The 21,181-nt window shown below is 43.2% G+C and overlaps 1 protein-coding gene across 1 annotated transcript; it reads left to right on the forward strand.

Annotated features, from left to right (window-relative positions):
* The first annotated feature begins 4,459 nt into the window (after positions 1-4,459).
* dspa (desmoplakin a) lies at positions 4,460-20,536 on the forward strand. Its single transcript, XM_088310636.1, has 24 exons — positions 4,460-4,849; positions 6,141-6,225; positions 6,354-6,472; positions 6,542-6,692; positions 8,407-8,532; positions 8,666-8,725; positions 8,827-8,994; positions 9,140-9,244; positions 9,329-9,424; positions 9,522-9,647; positions 9,755-9,913; positions 10,331-10,485; positions 10,754-10,880; positions 10,957-11,143; positions 11,246-11,439; positions 11,776-11,957; positions 12,031-12,169; positions 12,780-12,973; positions 13,061-13,223; positions 13,308-13,391; positions 13,491-13,598; positions 13,841-13,939; positions 14,013-15,827; positions 16,801-20,536. The coding sequence occupies exons 1-24, from the start codon at positions 4,581-4,583 to the stop codon at positions 19,999-20,001; spliced, it is 8,112 nt and encodes a 2,703-aa protein (XP_088166762.1). The 5' UTR covers positions 4,460-4,580; the 3' UTR covers positions 20,002-20,536.
* Positions 20,537-21,181: the final 645 nt, after the last annotated feature.

Raw genomic sequence — 21,181 nt, forward strand, 5'->3', positions numbered from 1 at the left:
TGGGCGAGTACTCATATCAGGTATCATATTGGACCTACAACGTTATTGTTTTATGGTATCGAGTACTTGTCGAGGGTGTCGATACTAGCTACCAATACTTTAGTAAAAAATAAATAAATAAATAAATAAATAAAAATGACATTGAGTAAGTCCTCCTCAGGGAATGGCAGTTTGACACACTGGCAAAAGAAAAAAAGGTCTTGAGTCACAATATTTTGTCATTGTGTCAAGTGAAATTATATGAATCAAAAAGTGTCGTCAATGAAGCCGAAAGCAAGTTTTCTGGAAAGTGAGATTCAAACCCGCCACATCTCAATTGTGACGCAGACGTTCCGCCATTCGAACGCGCCGCCACAACAAACACATTGCAACTCGGAAAATATGTGACGAAGGAATCCAAAGTAAAGATTCAAACCCAGAACTACAGAAGTGCAACCCGCGTGCAAAATGCAAGTTCACCATCCAAAAAGGCGATTCGTCACGACTGACACTTTTGGGCTTGTCAAGTGAAATGAGGACGTGACAAATGACATCACGTCAACGTCGGCTTATTATATAGATATTGTGGCGGACATTAGGACCATGCCTCTCACCCAGCAGGCATCCCGTTTGGGGGCGTATTCATGTTAATGTTTGTTGGCGCGAATTTGTGATTGTGCGTTATTCTGTTGTTGGCAGTCTTGGAATAAAGACGTGTTCACAGTCAGTCGTGTGTGCTTATTTCAACTGCCACAATATTATATATTTTTTTATTTTTTTTTTTAGTGGATGTCGACTCAGCAGATCATGTCAGCACTGGTGTCTGGAAATGAGGTCATGACGTCTCACAAGGCGGTGTCAGAGTCATTGCGAATTGTAACATGGAGGAGTCAAGCAAGTGTTGTGTTGGACGCAGCATGTGTCACAACGTTGCGTTGTGACTCCTTACAGGCTTGCAAAACCGGAGCGAACCACGACGGATGACAAAGCAAACACCGGGTTAAATATTTACCCCCCGTCCGCCCCCGCCCCTCCCACCCCCAGCAGCTCTGCGCTATTTTCTTACGTATTACCTCAAATCCATTAATAATGTTTTCCGAAACAGATTCTTATCATGCACGGGAAGAATCACACAAACGGAGGGAGGTTCATTTTTCAATCGTGAGATTTTTCGTGGCAATTTTGTGACGTTCATTCCCGGCAACACAAGCCTTGAAAAATGCAGCAAAGTTCACTGGCCGCGCCGATGTTGTTCGTTCCACGTTTGCCAGAGTTCTCGTACAAGCTCAGTCAAGTTTGCTTTGGATTATTAAAAAAAACAAAAAAAAACACACAACAACAACAACAAAAAAAAACACCTGAGCTCAGAAAGGAAAAAATGTTGGGTGTGTCCCAGCCGGTGGGTGTGTTCAGCCTGAGACTGGCCTTTCCAGATATGGTGGTTTATAACAGACTGTCATCAATTATTTGGAAATGGAGATTACGCTGTCGCTGAGACGAAACACACACACTCACACACGCTGGGGGAAGACGAGGGCAGAATTCCACCTCCGGGTGTTGGTTTTGTTGAGAACGTTGACTTTTTATGCACGGCCATGCCTCCCCTCCTTTCTTTCCCACACGTTTACGACGGGACGCTGCCGTTGGCGATAGATCACCATTTGTAAAGCCGCAGGGCACGCTGTCTTTTGCTCTCTCTGCAGACATTTTATGGGGACACGATGGAATTGAGGCTGGCCTGACTTATTCTTAGTGCACGAAAGCACAGAGAGCGTAATTCAAATTCAATTTCCAGCGCTCACGCGCACCAGCGCACCACTTCGGTGCACCCCTGAATATAGGAATATATTTTGGGATATTTGGGTTGGATTCAGCAAATGGTGATTTGGTCATAGCTTTAAATGACAAACGCATGGTAAAATTTGTATTGCGCAAGCTTTTATAGGTGAAACTTAAAAACCAAAAAATCGCTAGAAAAAAAGTAATTTTTTTAAAATAAGCACCAATTTTTTTCTCATATGCTACAGAAACACTCTCAGAAGTACGACTAAATTGCTCTCACGCTCACAAGTGAAGCACTCTCATGCACACCACTGAAATGCCTCTCACTTATTTGTTTTTGCTTACACCACAACTTTAACGTTCTCACACATGCTGCTGATTTTTTTTTTGATTTTATACATGACTTAAAGAATCTCACACTGCCCGTGATCTGCAACTCTCATGCTCACAACTGAAACATTTTCTCAGTTAGAAAAATGCTCTCATATAAACTACTGGAATGCTGTCATAAACAATAATGAATTACTTAACATTCTCACACACATTTTCCCCCCCAAAAAATCACCTACACATTAAACTACTCTCAAAACACAACGGAGTTTTCTTCCTCTACTTAAACTCTCTCACACAGCATCGTGAAATGCACACAATTACACGACAGACACACTCTCTCACAAACCAAGGAAATCCTCTCACAGGTTTTTTCCACTCGAACAATGCAAACACTGTCACGCACGAATTCTGTTAGTCATTTTAGTAAGCTACTTTTATTTATTTACTTTTCTTTTAAACGTCTTTACCTCGTTTGGTTGTGCTTTTAATTACGTCAAGCGCATTGAGTTATCTTGCGTATAGCCAACGGATTGCTTTTTTTGTGAGAGGATTTCATTTGTGTGTATGAGGTCATCGTGAATTACGTCCCAGGCGGCCCCTCACACTCTGCAAGCACGAACGCACGTGTGCAGCAATTGGTCACTTTCTCAACACTTTAGTTTGATGCATGCATGCATGCAGACCCACCCTTGCACTCCTCACTTGCCTTTCACTGGAGCCGACACGCCTACCTGCATGTGGCCGCATGCAAACGGTGCAATTAGGCAGCGTGAGAGCGCACAGCCAGACGGAAGGGAAGGGCTGGTCGTAAGTGTCACTGGATTTTCAACACTCGCCACTTTCTCAAATGGACCTCCTCGCAACCTCAAGAATGTTGAACCTGGGACGACACATTCTTTACGCAACCACCGCTTATCAATTTGATTTTGTTTCCCACTGTTGTTGCTGCTGCTTTTAATTGGTGTCAATGGAAAAGTCACCCCACAGGAAATTTGTGTTTGCATAAACTCTGTATGACGTATCAAACACAGAAATAAATCATCATGACATTTGGAGCACTCTGGTTAAACACAAACACGTTGATGAAAGTTTGAAACGTGTTAAAATGTGAATTTAGGGCGGTAAAACGTTAAAGAATTTTAATTCTGATAAATCACAGTTTCACGTTCAATTCCCTGTTCTATGGTTATCGTCATTATATTCCGCTTTGTGTCATTGGAAAGAAAAGCAGAACAGAAAAAGCAAAACACATGATTAATGCATTCGATACTTGCAGGATTTGATAATTTCATCGCTTTTTTCAGGTCTAAAAATGTTTGAGCATGCAAGGAGCCTTAACAACAGTGATGCAACAAATTTGGAGTAGCAAGCTATTATGCATCCATGGCCCGACTAAAAAAAAAGTTTGATTTTGTTGGCTCCATGAATGATTAAAAAATTCAGAAAAAAGACCTACTTGTAAGGGGATTTTTTGTGGGGTTTCAGTTTTAGCTGATTTAGCATTTTTTGTTGCTTTGTTTTGCAAGACTTTTTTGTCAGTTCAGTTAAAATTATGCTGTCAGAATTTAGCTTGCAGCAAATATGTCTGACCAGTGAACCCCCCCACCCCCTGTCAGTACTATGCAATGGGAAACTATTTTGTGTGCTAAGAAGTCACAAATACATTCCTAGGGTACTGTATTGCATTCAAATGTTGAAAAAAAAATTCTGGGAAATGTATTTTTGGGCTTTGTTTTTTTTGGACTATTTTTTATTGGTTGGTTTCTGTTTTTGTTATCTTAAATATACAATTTCCCCCGTTTTGGGGAATATTATTTTTCAGTTTTTCTGTTTTTTTTGTCTATATTGACGCGGGAAAAAAAATAAAAAAAATGAAAGAATTTATTCCGAGAAACAGTAAAATAACCCATTTGAAGAAATTACTGTTAATAACATATTACTCGTAAAAAAACTTTTTTTTCGCCACGTGACTGGGAATTGCTTCCTTACATTTCAGTCTTAGAAATATTTGAATTAATTCCTCTACTTTTACCAGCCTTTTTTGTTTACTACTAAATGTGTGAGTTATTTTTCTACCTCACTATTTAAAAAAAAAAACTATTGAAAGTTCTTCTCATATCAAAAGTGCATTTGGTGCATTTAAAAGGCGATGAGCACTTTCAATTCCCTAACTTTACAAAGTTTTGGTCGCGCAGTCAGCCATTCAGTAGAATTTGCGAGTTCAGTCCTCTTCCTGTCAGCGAGAGAGCAAGAGTGAGGAGTGTTTCGCAAACGCGCACACACACGCGCACGCACACACAGTCAAAGGTGTGGTTTCTTTGCGATCCAAAAGAGCGCAGCTTCCGCCTATTCACAGCAGACCGAATTCAGCGCACCAGGAGACGGCCACCGGGGGCAAAAGAGCGCACGGTCTGTCCTCAAAACACAAAAACACCAAAACACCTTTGTCTGATTATTATTTTTACCTCCCCCCTCCCCGTGCCGAGATGAGCATGTTCGGCGGCTCCACGTCCAGACTGGCGTCGATGGGCCAGCGGAGTAATTCCCGGCCGGACTTGTCGTCGTCAAGCTACATGAAGAACGACGTTTTCATGTCTGGGAACGGCTTCCAAGGAGGGGACTACCAGATGGCGGACGGCGGCTACACGTACAAGACCACCTATTCGAGGTCCTCCATGCACGGCGGAGGAGGCTCCGGAGGACGCAAAATGCAAGTTAGCATGGGAGCGGGCGGCGGAGGAGGTGGAGTGATAAGGTAAGTTTCCTCCATAACCACCTGTTGCAAACTGCATCAAACATGCTCAGTCCATGGCGCATCATTAATTGTAAAATTATATTAATGCTATATGAGGTTATTGCTATTACAATATAGAGCCAACGTAGTAGTATAGTAAAAATAAATAAATAAATAGTCCGCGTGGGAAGTGTGCTGAATCAGCATGTTAAGAAAAAGAAAATCATTATCGTAATGACTATGTGGTAACTTTGATTCCATGGAATCCTCTTGCTCAAGGTTGTGTCCATAACAGAGGAAATGCCTGGAACGCCCCTCCCTAATTCCCCTCTTGGCTGATCTCACTCAGAACTTTGGACGTTTACAAACTGTAGCCTATAGTTTATTAATGCTTTATTAATGAAGACTTCTGTAAGAATGTTCACAATTTGATTTTATTTCATTTTTTAAAATAATTATACAATGATAAGGTATATCAAAAATTTATTTTGAGACTTTTTGTGATGATAACCGTAGAACCCGATATAACACTTGAGCTGGTTGCTCAGTACAATATTTTTTTTCTTAATCCCAAGCTTTTATCAAATTGCACAAACTCATTACTGCGCGTTGTTCACAGTTAACTCTTTTTATTTGTATGATAAAACGTTACCTAAAATGTCCTTGATAGTTCATAATACTAAGATTCATTTATATTGTACAGTTTTTATTTATACAAATACAATACTACAAACAGTAACCCCAAAGTGGCACTATTTGTCGTTGAAAAATTTAAAAAAAACAAAAAAACCCTTAACCAACAACTTTGTGAGACTTTATAATGATAACCATAGAAACAATATATTTCTCAATATATGAACTAAAATGAATCACAATGCTTTATGAATTCCAGCCAGCTTTTAGAACACCAATGCATGTTGGTCAGGCCTCTTCAGTCACGAGTAGTTTTACTTCATTTTCGGAATCTTTTTGATTACACCGGGGTTACTTCTGTCTGAACTTGTACGAAGGTTAAAATGATCAGGTCTTTTGTACAGCTAATAATACTGTAATAATAGTTTTGTAAAGATGACTTATTGTGCAGAACAATTAAAAGCGTCCACTAAATGGGGATAAATGTGTTTTTTTTTTTTTTTTTACATTGCCTAAGATTTGTGTAGTTGTTTTTTTCTGAACATAAAAATTGATCTCAGCCCCAATAAAGGTTAGAAACGCTGACAAAGATTAAGTGTTGAAAAACCTGATAACTTGAAAGCGATAGCAATTTGTGTCTTGTCACGATGGCAATATTTATTGCTTTCTCGCATTGCAGTGTGGAGGACATTCAGGAGAAAGTAATGCAGCTGAAAGCCATGAGTCATGAGTACCTGCAAAGAGCAAAGATGATCTTGCAGAGCGTGAGTACTCTCCTCCACTTTTAGCGCCTTGATTGCTAGAAATAAGCACAGAGCAGATGAGTGGTTAGTTGCGGAACTGCACAACTCTGATCAAACGTCTCATTTATTTATTGCTGCTGTCGTGCCAGGGCGGGCCACCCGCCGAGGCCGAGAAGATGCTGATGATGGCTTCCGAACATATGGAGATGCTGAGGACGTACGGCATGGACCTGCAGCAGATGCGCGTACCCAACGATGTCTTCGCCAGGTAAGCCGAGCAATTTGGACATTCTTGGTCAGATCGAACACGTTGCGCCTTTTTGTTTGAAACACGCAGCGTAAACCAGCTGGAGCACATGTACGGCGGTGTCCAACAGCAACTCATGGGAACCATGACCATCAAACGCAACGCGGCCAGCAGTCTGGGCGCCGCCGCCGAAGGGGGGAGGCTCTTTAAAGACGCGGTGGCCTGGATTAGCCAGCAGAAGGTAAAACATTTAATACAATCATTGATTTTATTACGTTTGTACGCACGGCGCACGCACACGACTAAATACTACCACTACTACTAAATCGCATGCAAGTTTATAAAGGTTGTAAAATTGTTAGTCGCAAATATAGGTCAATATTATTTTCTTCTGTGTTTATATAGTCATTACAAAATATTCTGTGAGGCTTAAAAGATCTCTCGGGATTTTCTAAATTGGCTGGCACTTTACAAGTCCTCATTTTTGGAAAGAATAAAGAATATAAAGATGAACAGTCGACTGTTTGGTGCTCATTTAGGCCGCGCTCTTCTCCTCTCCTCGCACTTCACAACTCGCTTGAGCTCCAGCAGGAGTGCCTCGCTTGTGGTGGGAGCATTTAAGAAAACTATTTGATTGATTTAACCTTTACGGATCCAGGTAAGGCAAGTGAGAACAGATGCTCGTTTGCAATGCCAACCTGGCAGCGGAGAGCAGAGCAAGCGTGGAAAAACTGACATTGTTACTAAGTTTTGTAATGTGTTGCGATTATTTTTGCATGATAAAACATGATTCTTTTATTTTTTTGTGAGCGTCTGTGGTGAGGGCGTGCACCATAACATCTTTAAAAGGGGTGCACAACTTTTAACATGGTGTTGTTGCAACACGTCCGACATATTTGAAGCGGCGTGGATAATTGCATGCATAAGCCGAAGAAGGTGGAAGAGGAGGGTGTGCACGCTCCCTATCGCTCCCTCTGACCTGGTGGTAACTGAAACCATCTTGACACACTGCCAAAACCTGATCCGCCGCTGAACGGCGCCGAGGAGCGAAACAATGACGCGGGAAGGGGAATATGGCGGCTCAGGTCGGAAGGGGACCAAGCTACGTGCACACGGCCGGAAAAGAACAGTAACCGAGTGTGAATTGTGACACTTATCAGACAGATGTTGTCAAGACGGGGGCAGGTCAACATGCTTTTGGGAAAACGCCCTCATGACCTCTCTTCGGGCTGACGTCGAAGCCGAAGCTCACTCCCATAATGCTGTTTGCTGACACTAAAATAACACCTGATCTGATCTGACTGCTTTTTACTCAAAGTTTTTCGTGGTGCTGGTGAAAAGAGGCCGTCATGTGTGGCTTCAGCCCAGTAAGCATGGAAGAAGGGAGTGGCGTGCGAACAAAGGCGAGAAAGAGAAGAGAGAGTGAAAAAAAAAATGGGAGTAAAGTGCAGGGACAGACAGAGGTTGTTCTTATCAAAAGAGCAGGGCTGAACAAAGAGGAGCATAGTTGGAATAGTTTCCTGCTTGCAAATGGACGTTAGATGGGTATAGAGTGCCATCTAGCGGACAAAGAGAGGAATGAAATTCATTCGGAACATTTGCACAATGCGGTGCAATAAAAGGGAAAGTTTGTTGTTCCTTTTCCTTCTCAGGCATTATTCTTTATTCTTGGCGTATGTGAAACACTTCTTTGTTAATCACAAATAAGCGTTTAAAAAATATAACTCAGTCCACTCAATTTTATATACTGAATGTTGCGGTTGACCTCTGCTCACTTTGCAGCCAAACTTAGAAGAAAGTCACTCGAGCAAAAACAACCAAAAACGGTCTTAGTTTTATTTTGAAAAGTTGCTCGGCGGCGCATTGGAGAAATAAAAAAATAATCAACTGAAAACATTAATATATACACACACACACACACACATACTAAGTCAACATTTCTTGTTGTCTGACAGCGCATGATTCAGACGGCTCCATGGGGAGACGACTCAGCTACCATTGAGAAACAAATCATGAGCCACAACAAATTCCACAGCACTATTCAAAGGAGCCAGGAAGTAGATCGTGCCCGGGACGAACTGGTACGTGGCCTCGCTCTACTTCACTCTCCTGTGACCTTTTGTGTGTGGGGGTGTGTGTGTGTCTTTTGGAGCGTCTCTTAACTGAGACCATGTGTAAAAATATAGAGGCAATAAAAAAAGGACTTGTCTTCAGGGCATGAGGGGTGACAAGTCCAACCTTTACATCATGGAACAAGAATGGGACAGTCTGCAGGTAGAAAAAAGCAAAAGCACTAAGGATCATTTTTAATTAGATTTTTTTTTTATATAAATGTAATTAATTTTTGAATTGATTGACTTTTCATTCAACCACAGAAAATGTCCCACAACCGAGTGAATCAGCTGCGGGAGCTGCAAAGCATCATTGAAGAAATCTCCCGCGCCATCATGTGGGTGAACGAGAAGGAGGAGGAGGAGCTGGTCTTCGACTGGGGAGACAAAAACATCGAGCAGTACATCCCGAAGAAGCAAGAAAGCTACTCTGTAAGCTCTTCTTCGCATCTTCGCTCTTTTCCATCGAGAAACGGCATGAATACTCAGATTGGGGGACCCTTCGGCTGCTCAGTCTCTTAATAGGCTGGGCCCGCCCTGCTTGCGATATTTCACCGATACCCTCATCTTCTTGCAGAGGCTGATGAAAGATCTGGAGGAGAAGGAGAAGGAGCTGAACAAGCTCAAGGTGAAAGCGGACGGCCTCCTGAGCAACAACCATCCGGCCTCGGACAAGATTGAAGTGAGTTTTCCCAAGTTTTCAGGTCACTCTTTGCTTTCGGAGTGGGGCGCTCGGCACACTGACAAGAACGGTATGATGTGTTAGGCCTACATGGACACGTTGCAGACCCAGTGGAGTTGGCTTCTGCAGATCACCAAGTGCATTCACATTCATTTGAAGGAGAACGCAGCCTACAGCCAAGTAAGTCCTGCTTTGAAGTAGAACTCATTTGGTTCATCGTACTCGGTCAAAACTGACCCTATCTGCTTTTCTTTTTTTTTTTAAATCTCTTGCTTAGTTTTTCAAAGAGGCGAATGAGACCTATGAGAAGCTGAAAAAAGACCGCGACAACGTCCAGACTAAGTTCACGTGCAACAAGAACACCCCACTGGAAAACCTTGTGGAGCTCGTGAAACTCTTGGAGGTAGCGACTTGCTCATATTATCCATTTTTGATTTTGATGATCTGATTCTCTATTTGATTTATTTATTTTTTTAATTTTACACTGAACGCACTTTCCCCTGTCTCCAGAAAGAGAAGGAGCGTATCATGGAGAATAAAAGACAAGTTCAAAGCCTGGTCAACAAGTCCAAGACCATTGTGAGACTGAAGCCCCGCAACCCGGAGGAGCCGACGGCAACCAACGCCCCCATCATGGTGCAGGCTTTGTGTGACTTCAAGCAGGACCAGGTAGGTCCTCAAATGAAAACGAGTTATAAGTGGCAGTTCGACACAGATTGTGACCACCTTACGCGATTCCGTCCGACACAATCAGCAAACATTGAGCCCAAAAATTTCATTATGCCATTGTATGACAGTATAGTGACAGAACAGAAATAGAAATCTGGAAAACCCTCATCGAGACATTTAATTGGAGGTATGACACGATGTGGTTTGTTGTAAATTGTTTTGTTTTTCATGCCTTTATTTATTTATTTATTTATTTAATTTGATTGATTTATTTTTAAATTTATTTTAAATGTATTTATTTAAAAAAAAAAATCAATTTATTTTTCATTTATTTATTTGTTTATTTATTGCTTATTTATTTATTTATTTATTATTTTATTTCATTTTATGAATTAATTAATTTATTTTTTATTTTAGAAAGGAATCCTCAAAGGGAATGAAGGCATACTGAAAGACAACTCACAGCGCAGCAAGTGGCTGGTGACCGGACCCGGAGGTCTGGACATGTTGATTCCCTCCGTGTGTCTGCTGATCCCACCGCCCAACCCCCTCAGCATCGGCCTCGCCAACAAGTAAGAGGAATAGCCAACAAATACACATCGAAGCATACGTCACTGACGAGCCAAACATGACGTCACATGACCATACCCAGACAATAGGGGAGCTGTGACATCAATTTCAGTTGCCGGCAAGTGTCAGTACAGGACAAAATGGCGCATAGAACATTTTATTGGCGAGAAAATTTCCAACTTACCTTCGGCTTGAACCAGCAGATGCTTCGAGCTTTGGAATCGTAGTCGTCATGTCTGTTCTCATGCATCCTACGTGGTTGCTCCTCAGGAATGAGCAATATTATGAGGCCATCCTGGCCATCTGGAACCAGCTGTACATTAACATCAAGAGCCTGATCTCGTGGCAGTACTGCCTCAAAGACATCAACTACATCAACTCTCTCACATTCTCCATGGTAACGTATTACAACATTGACTCGGCTCGAATAATTAGCCAGATTTTGCTCACCTGCGACGTCGTATGCACGGTAGTTATCGAAAATGCGTCCCGAGGAGTACCGCAGCATCATCAAAAGACTGGAGACCCACTACCAAGAATTCCTGCGCACCAGTCAAGGCTGCGACCTTTTCGGGGAAGAGGATAAAATCACCATCCAGAGCCACTTTGATAAAGCCCAGAACCATTATGATACTCTGGTTGTCCAGCTCACCGGCTACAGTGAGTCGTTTGGGTCGCAATTAGTGACCTGGTGCTTGATTTCTATTTGATTTTTTTTCAATTATCAAATGATTTATTTTTTTCCTTTTTTTGCATTTGAAGATGAGGATCGCAAACAGGAGATGAGCAAACCCGCGCCTCCCAAAATCCAGGCCCTCAGCATCTCGCTGCTGAGCACTCTGCAGGAGCTCCGACGGAGGCTGGAGCTGGCCGAGTCCGGACTCACCGGCCATCTGCACGTTTGCTTGGGAGAAAACAGCCTGCCAGAGTGCTTGGTGCACATTGAAAAGCTGCAGGTATGGCACCCAACACAAATTTAGACAAAAAGAGTGCTTTCCCGTTATCTTGCGGCATCTCTAGGCGCTAGACTCGAAATTGTCCACAGTTGTTGTGTTGTGTTTTCAACATAGAAAACTGCGGCTTATAGACTGGTGCGGATTGATTAGCCTTTTTTTTTTTTTCAAAACAAGTTGCTGCGGCTAATCTTCGGGTGCGGCTTATAGTCCGGAAAATGTGGTAGTTAAATACTGTGCGATTGCCCTACGACCAGCGTAAGGTATGCTCTGCGAAGGATAAGCGCCGCAGAAAATGACAATGCTGGATTTAATATTTCGAACAATGTTCATGTCCAGACTGTGCACCAAGATCTGGACTACATTCACGACGAGTACCTGCGCCTAAGAGAGAAGATTCTGAAGCAGCTCGAGGGGATCCCTCCCGATTCCGAGCAAGCTAAATTCCTGCGATCCGAGCTGGAAATCATCAGCCAGAAACTGGGAGGTCTGCAGGGTCTCTACTCAGCTTATATCCAGAGGTATGAAGTCCTCCCGGAGAAGAAATACAAGAAGAAATACAAAAAAATGATGATGTCATCTGATTGCCAACAGAGTGTCTGCGCTGAAGTCCTTGCTTGAGACTCTTCTCCAGGTTGAGGATGTCGTCAAAGTCCATGAGGCCCGCCTGACGGAAAAGGAAACCACCTCACTGGACCCACGAGAGCTGGACAACTACCAGAGCACTCTGAAGGTTTGTACACATTTTCACTTCCATTCCATTATGGACCATCGGAGAAATGTAACGCTCTGATAGTTATGTTTATTTATTTATTTATATTTTAGCACAATTGGACATAGCCCAATAAATTCAAAGAGGAAGGCAAAAAAGGAAAATGTGTGCTGCGTCACAGACAGTTTGTATATTGAAAATTAGCAAAATTGTGGGATTTATTCAATTCAATTTTGTTTGACTACAACATGTTGTGACTCAGAAAATGATATTTCAAATAGGGCTGTCAAAATTAAAGCGTTAACTCAAGATTTTGTTTTTTAAATTTAACGCATTTACATTTTTTAACTCCATTATCTCATTTTATTTACTTAAAAAATAATTTGCATATCTTGCAAAATCCAATTAAATTACTGTACCATATTAGCTTCCATCTTTAGCACGTTATCTCAAAACAAAACACCGTGCTTACATTACCACTGAGCTTCACAAAAAATAGTAGTTGAAAAATGGGATTAATCGCAATTAATTTCGGAATTTCTTGCGATCAATTAGTTAAAAAATTTAATCGCCTGACAGCACAAATTTCAAATTATTTCACTTTTTTTTTTCTTTTTTTTCTCTCTCAAAGCAAATGAAGATCGAGCTGGACCACAAAAAAGACTTGCTGACCGCGATGGAGTCGGAGCTCGCCAAAGCAGTTCAGTGGAACGGTCAAGTCTCAGAGTCCTTCCACAGGTGCGACGTGGACTTGTCCAAATACGCGGAACTGGTGGGTCAACTGTCGGACCGCTGGCGCCGCATCCAAACCCAAATTGACACCCGGTTAGTACACCTTCACATTCCCTTCTTGTAGCGACGCTCCAAAATATCCCTTCACATCCTTCCTCCTCCCACGCTTTCCTCTTCCAGATTGTGGGATCAGGAGAAACATGAGAAGCAGCTGAAAAGTTACCAGCACAGCAGCACATTCATGGACCAGTGGATAAACAATGCCCGGAAGCGCCAGGACGACCTTCAGAGTGTTAAGCTCACCAACATCCAGATGGTCATGGACTACCTCAACCAGCAGAAGGCATGTTTCCACCCCCTGCTTCCGTGTTTACATATCCAGCAGCCAAAACAGAAAAGTTTCATTGATCGAACAACCCCTACATAGATTCTTCATGGTGAAATCAAAGGAAAGAAGGAGAAGGTGGAGGTTGTCCAGAAAGATGCAGACACCTGCGCTGCCTCTATTAAGGTTAGTCCGGCTTAAAAAAAAAACCCAAAAAACGTATTGATAGGCTACAGCAAAATAGATAATCCTCCCCTCTCTTCTGACTGCGTGTTGTGTTTTCAGGACTACGAGTTGCAGCTGGCTTCTTACAGTTCCGGCCTGGAAACGCTCCTCAATATTCCGATCAAGAGAACCATGCTGAAGTCTCCCGCCACTGTTATTAGGCAGGAGGTATGAATAAATGTTTTGGTAGTTAAGTCAAGTCACTACACTCACTTGTCACGTCATTAAGTACACTTGCCTGAAATAATAATATAACAGTTGGATCATAAATCTGGTTTTAGAAAGTAAACGAGAATGTAACATTACAAATGTTTTTTTTGTTTCATACTCGGAGCTGTTTATATAATCCATAACCTCAAATGGGTTTAATACTACTGGAAAGTTAACTCTGGAATTCTATCTCCCATCAGGCGTCTGACCTCCAGTCCCACTACATTGAGCTGCTCACTCGCTCTGATGACTACTGCAAGTTTCTTGGGGAGTTGCTGAAGAACATGGAAGAACTGAAGGTAACTGTCAGGACTATTCCGTTCAGCGGAAGGTAAATGCTGAAACACATCTAAAATTGTTTTCTTTCTTCAGATTAGGAACACCAAGATTGATCTGCTGGAGGAGGAAATTAGGCGCCTCAAGGAACAGCTTGGGGATTCTGGCGGGAAAAATAAGTCACTGGAAGATGCTTTGGCCCGCCTCAAGCTGGATCTCAGCCAGTCAAAAGACCAGCTCATTTCTATGGAGGAAGTGAAGAGAACCACATCCATTCAAGTAACTGCCGCCAAGGAGAGCCTGGACAACACACAGAGCCAGATCCAAGAGCTGACTGACCAGCTCAACCGTATTAAGTATCAACTGGAGGAAGAAAAGCGGAAAAAAAGGCTGGCCGAAGAGCGCTACACCAGCCAACAGGAAGAGTATGAGGCGGCTGTTCGCCGCAGACAGAAAGAGCTGGATGAGATCAACTGGCTCAAGATTGACTTGGAAAAGACTGTCAAGGACAAGGAACGTGAGCTTGAGAGGCTGAAGATACTGCTGGAGGAGGAGGCGGCACGTCGCCGCAATGCCGAGTCAGATATTTCAAAGGTAAGAACACAGTGCACCCAGGAGATAAATCAACTTAAGCAAACGTACGAGACCCAGATCCACGTCACCAAGACCACGGTCCTGAAAGCCTCGCAGCAGAAGAAAGAGGACACGGCCGAGCTGAGGCGGCAGTACGACCAGCTCGCCGCAGAGAAGCGAGATCTCGAAGATGAGCTCCGTCGAATCAAACTGTCCATCGCCCACGCGGAAGAGCAAAAAAACAGAGCGGAGATGGAGACGAACCAGCAGAGGACATCATTGACCAAAGAGACAAGGATGCGGAGTGAGCTGGAGGTGCAAATCAGGAAGTTCGCGCAGCAGAGAGACGACGATGAGCTCAAACTAAAAGAGGCGACCAAAAATATCCAAGAAAAAGGCCGGCAGATTAGCATGCTTACCCGTGACATAGAAGAAGAAGGGAAGAAGAGGAGGGCCTTGGAATTGGAAATCAATCTCCTGAAACAGTCCGAGGCAGAGCTAAAGGCCAACAACGCCTCCTGTCTGGAGACAATCAGCAAGCTGAAGTTGTCTGAGAAGGAGATCCGCATCACCCGAGTGGAGCTGGAGAAGCAGACGAGTGACCGGAACAAGGCAGAGCAGAGTGCTGTGAGGCTCCAGAGTCATATCCGGGAACTCCAATGCTCTCTGGATGCCATGGCAGCTGAGATGGAGAAGCAAAAGAAGGCAACCCAAGATGAGTACACGCGTAGAAAGAGGCTGGAGTCGGAGCTCGAGAGGGTGACGCATACATGCAAAGAGTACACCACCACCATCACGAGCCTCAAGTCCATTCAGCTCGAGGCGTCCAACTCGGAAAGGAAGTACGGGCAAGATCTCCGAGGTCTTCAGGAGGCTCTGGATAAGAGCCTCAGGGAGCACAAAGTCACCAAAGATGAACTGGCAGCCGCCATCGCCGAGCTGAAGATGGCGAAACAGAAGCTCCACCAAGATCAGCTCCAGATTGTGGAGTTCAACCAGCGGAACGAAAGTCTGTACAAAACCATCGACGACAAAAGCCGTCACCTCAACGAATGCACCGTTGAAATAGAACGTCTCAAGGCGCAGACTCAGCTCCTGGCCAATGAGAGGCTGAGGATGGAGGAGGAGCTGAGGCTCCTTAGGCAGGAGAGGGATGAGCTGAGGATTAGCAGGGATGCTGTTGATGGGGAAAGTGCATCTCAGATTTCAGCCTTGCATGTCCAACTTCAGAATAGCAACAAGAGGACCGCCGAGCTCCAGGCTCTCATCAACGACCTGACCAAGGAGAGAGAAAAGCTTATGGTCGAAATAGACAAATTCCAAAAGCAGTCCTTTGAGGTATTTTTGATTGTACTGAAGGATCGCCTCTGCATTAATTCCACTTTTTTCCCCTCATTTTCTGATTTTGCATGAACAATTATGGAGACTTAAGACTGAACACACCATTTATGTAACATTACCAAACACAACTTAGGGAGTTGAGTAAGCTACTCAGATCTGCATGTGCTTTTTAATTGTAACCAACCACAAAATGTCACTCATATTATTAGTGTACTAATTGGATATTTATCAATACATTATTACAGTGGACCCTCTGAACCCAACCACAATCCCTTCCAGGAGTTTGTTCATTTTGTTCAGAAAAATGTTCCTAATAGGGAAAATTTAAATAGTATTGATGAGAGTTAATATGAACGGGTGAAGATGGTTCAGGGTTGTTGTTCCTCACGATTGTAGCATCGCAAACAAACAACGGAAGTTCAATAGCGCCGATTTTATTCATTAAAAAGAAAGGAATCAATAAAATTGGGAAGTGCATTCCGCAAAGTTTTAGTTTTCATTTTCTTAATCGTATTTTGGTATTCTTGTGAAAATGTATAAACACGTAAGTTGCACTGGATTTTATTTTATTTGTTTACCGTAATTTTTGGACGCAAAAGCGTGCCCGTATAAAAGCTGCAGCAAGTCTTTTTCTAAAAAAAAAAAAGAAATTAATAATAATATTAAAAAACGATATACAAGCCGCACCAGGGTATAAGCTGCAGTTTTCTATGTTGAAAAAAAGTTGTTGACTGCATGTACAGCGCCCCCTACTGGTGAAAAAAAATCCACAGAAAAGCCGCACCGTTGTATTAGACGCATGGTTCAAAATGGAAGAAAAAGGTAGCGGCTTATAGTCCGGAAAATACGGTTCTTTGACCATAAATGAATATATCAGAGAGTTCAGAGTGTCCACTGTACATGTAGCTTCTTGTTTTTTTTGGCAACCTCCCTTCACATGTTATAATCGTGTTTGCTCATTTCTCCACAGACATCCATCATGGTGCATGAGTCTCAAAGCAAGTACAGTGAGGTGCTGATGGAGAGGGATGATTTACTTTCAAAACTTAAATTGCTGGACCAAGACAAACACCGTCAGAGGCGCCTTGAAGAGGAACTGTCCCGTGTTAAACACTCCCTGGAGACGGAGCTTCGCAACAAGCAGCGCTTAATCGACGAGAAAAACGCAGCTCTCAAGGATTTCACCCTTTTGAAGAGCCAGTGCGAGCTGAAGGAGAGCCAACTCAGGCAGTGGGAGACGGACAGGTCCAAGACTGATCAAGATAGGTTGAGTCTAAAGAATGAGATTGAGAGGTTGATGAGAGAGCTTCGAAGTGTTGAGGAACGTTACAAGAGCAGGTTGTTGAGCTCTGAGAAGGAGGTGACAGACCTCAGTCTCAAGAGAGATGCACTGCAGAGAGAGATCGAGAGGTTGAAGAAAAGGCCGAGCACGTTGACCAGACAGACCCAGACGGATATGAAGGTTGCAACAATTGACCCTTCGAAGCTTGTATTTGACGGGGTGCGCCGCAAAGTCACGGCACACCAGCTGTGTGACTGTGGTTTAATCAGCAAGGCGACTCTAGAGCTGCTGCTGCAGGGGAAAAAGACAGTTGACGAGGTCGCCGTTGAAATCCAAGTGAATCTAAAGGGGACGGGCATTATTGCCGGCATGATGACAGGTTCTCAAGGGAAGATGCCGTTCACGGAAGCCAAAAACAGAAACCTGCTCACACCAGAGAGTGCGCTGATGTTGCTCGAGGCTCAAGCAGCCACAGGCTACATAGCAGACCCTGCTTTTAATGACAAGATGCCCGTGGACACTGCTTGTTCCAGGGGGATTGTGGACACGGAAGACAGAGATGTTTTGGTGAGAGCTGAAGCTGCAAGTGTCGGTTTCAAAGATCCCTACACGGGTAAAGTGTTATCTGTGGGCCAGGCTTGCAAACAGGGCCGCATTGACAAGGAGACAGCACTCCGTTTGCTGCAGGCTCAGGAGTCTGTCGGGGGAATAATAGACCCCGTTCTGAGTGTGTTCCTGCCAAAGGATTTGGCCCTGGATCGCAACCTGATTGATGAGGAGCTCTACAGGGCTTTGAACAGAAAACCCGCCTGCTACCTCGATCCAATAACAGGGGAAAAGACAAGCTATAGTGACCTTAGAAGGAAATGTACGGTGGAACCTGTTCATGGTTTACTCTTGCTAAATGCCCCAGAAAAATCCATGACCGTAAAGGGTCTCCGTGGAGAAGTATCTTTAACAGAGCTGATCAATTCTGAATTGCTTGATGAAACTGATTTGCAAAGGCTGAATCAAGGGGAGATTACCAGCAAAGATATTGAGGATAGGCTAAAGTCTTACCTCTACGGGTCGACCTGTATTGCCGGGATCTATGATGAGGTCAATGATAGAATATGGCCTTTTTATCAGGCAATGAAGGAAGGTCTGCTTATGAGAGGAACCACCTTGGAGCTTCTTGAAGCCCAAGCTGCATCTGGCTTCATTGTTGACCCAGTAAACAATGTCTTCTTGACAGTGGAGGAGGCTTCAATGAGAGGTCTGGTCGGAAAAGAATTTAAGAATAAGTTGCTCTCTGCAGAAAGGGCAGTCACTGGATACACCGACCCTGCCACCGGAAAAACCATCTCCCTTTTCCAGGCCATTGACAAAGGTCTGATTGAGAAAGGCCACGGTATCCGTCTGCTAGAGGCTCAGATTGCCAGCGGTGGGATTATTGATCCAAAAGAGAGCCATCGTATTGATGTCTCTGTTGCTTATAAACGAGGGTATTTTGATGAGGAGATGAATGAGATCCTAACTTATGAAGGCGATGACACAAAAGGATTCTTTGACCCAAACACAAAGGAGAACCTAACATATCTTCAGCTCAAGGAAAGGTGCATGACGGATCCCAAGACTGGCCTAGTGCTCCTGCCGCTTAAAGACAAGAAGAAAGCCAAGGTTATAAAAGAGAGCCGAAGTAATGTCCTCCGCAAGAGGCGGGTGGTGATTGTTGACCCAGACACTAATCTGGAGATGTCAGTGAGAGAGGCCTATCACCGCGAGCTCATCGACTATGACACCTTTCTGGATTTGTCAGAACAGGAGTGTGAGTGGGAAGAAATCACCATCAAAGGGTCAGATGGCTCGACACGCTTGGTGATAGTAGACAGAAAGACAGGCACCCAGTACGACATTCAAGACTGCATGGAGCGTGGCATTATTGACCAGAAATCCCTTGATCAGTATCGGAGTGGAACGTTAACCTTGACGCAGTTTGCTGACCACATTTCTAGCAGGAGCAGCGGCACCGAGATGACAATCACATCCAGCAGCGCTGACGACGTGATTACTTGCAGTAGTCCCATCCAGGCCGCACCGTCCTCTCCGACCGTTCGGAAACGCTTCAACAGTATTTCCATTACGGTCTCTCCCCCAGAACTGTATGATGACCAGAGCCCAGTGGCAGCCATATTTGACACAGAGACTTTGGAAAAGATAACCATCCCTGAAGCGCACAGAAGAGGAATCGTGGACGCCATCACAGCACAGAGACTCTTGGAGGCCCAGGCGAGCACCGGAGGAATTATCAACCCTGCAAATGGGCAGAGACTAAGACTGCAGGATGCCGTCCATCAGTGTGTCATTGATGAAGCCATGGCCAGCAAGCTGAAGGCTGCACAGAAAGCCTATCTCGGTTTTGAGGATGTGAAGACAAAGAGAAAGATGTCTGCAGCAGAGGCAGTGAAGGAGACGTGGCTACCTTACGAGGCCGGGCAGAGGTTCCTGGAATTTCAATACCTGACTGGAGGCCTGGTGGAACCCGGCACTGGAAAACGCATCACCATTGAGGAGGCCATCCGGAAAGGTTGGCTGGATGGCCTAGGGGCCCAGAAACTTCAGGATACTCGCAACTATCTGAAAAACTTGACCTGTCCCAAGACCAAGCTGAAAATCTCCTACAAGGAAGCCATGGATAGCTGCATGGTAGAAGAGAGCAACGGTATGAAGATGCTGCAGGCCTCGTCTGTGTCGTCAAAGGGACTCAGCAGCCCTTACAATGTCTCCAACCCAGGATCTCGGTCTGGGTCCAGGTCTGGCTCCAGAAGTGGGTCACGGAGAGGAAGTGTGGATTATTCCTCTACTTACTCTTATAGCTTCTCGTCCAACAACACAGGTGCCAACTACTAATTCAACATCTCAGATTAAAGATTAAAGAACAGAACAGATTAAAAGAATAACTTGTCATAACTAGAACTATATATTTTTGTGACTTACTATTTTACAGTTTAACATTTCTAAAGGTTTTTCTGGCATATATAATAATTTGGGATGTTTAAGAATTGAATATGAATTTGTGTTTGGATGAGTGTTTGGATTTGGTGTTATTTTTAAATTTATGCAGACTATAATTCACAGCCGTGCATAAATGAATATATTCATAACAACTCATTTTAATATAACTTTTTTAAGAGTGCAGTCATTTGAAAGTGCTTGTTCCACTTACCGTAGTTTCTGTACTTCTTGCCATTTTTTTTTATAATAGTTTGTTGTTGCTTGACTTTTGATGTGTTTTATCCAGTTAAATGGGGTGAAAGCTCCATTTAAATGCTGTTTTGCATTTGAACACTGACTTGGCAAAGTACTGATCAGCTGTAAAAATACTACTGTCACCTAATAGTACTTAAAAAGAAAAATAATAATAAAAATAAAGGCTTTATTTCCATTTCTTGGTTCTGTGTTTGTGTTCATTTACGTAGAGGATATCGGTAAAATATAAGTGAAAATTTACGGGAGAGTAGTATGTATTCTTACCAGAGGGTGGCGCCAATTATCTGTTTAAAAAAATAATACAATTTCAACATTTTGAGTGGGACCAATTAAAGAAAACAAAACTTAATCGTTTGCCTGTAAAAAAAATAATTGGAACTTAATTCTATTTTTAAAAAAAATCTGATTGCAAAAACTCATAATACAGACATATGATAAAATGAAAATATACTGGCAAGTGTAATTTCGGTAGTTTAATTCAATAAGTGAAACTCGTTATCAATTCACAAGACTTATTAATTCAAAACAAATAAAAAAATCTATAGAACAGAATATTAATAACTAGTTTAATATAGGGTCTGAAATTATTCTAGATAATATTATTAATAAAAACATTTATAATATAAATGGTCGGCACGGTGGACGACTGATTAGCCCGTCCGCCACAAGGTGCAACGGTTGCGGGTTCGCATCTGGGCTCCGACCTTTCTGTGTGGAGTTCGCCTGTTCTCCCCGTGCCTGCGTGGGTTTTCTCCCACATTCCCAAAACAAGCTTGGTTAATTCAACTCTCTAAATTGTCCCTAAGTGTAATTGTGGGTG

This window comes from Idiotropiscis lumnitzeri, chromosome 12 (genome assembly GCF_059441095.1).
Source record: "Idiotropiscis lumnitzeri isolate Australia: NSW breed Sydney's pygmy pipehorse chromosome 12, RoL_Ilum_1.0, whole genome shotgun sequence".
Classification (NCBI taxonomy): domain Eukaryota; kingdom Metazoa; phylum Chordata; class Actinopteri; order Syngnathiformes; family Syngnathidae; genus Idiotropiscis; species Idiotropiscis lumnitzeri.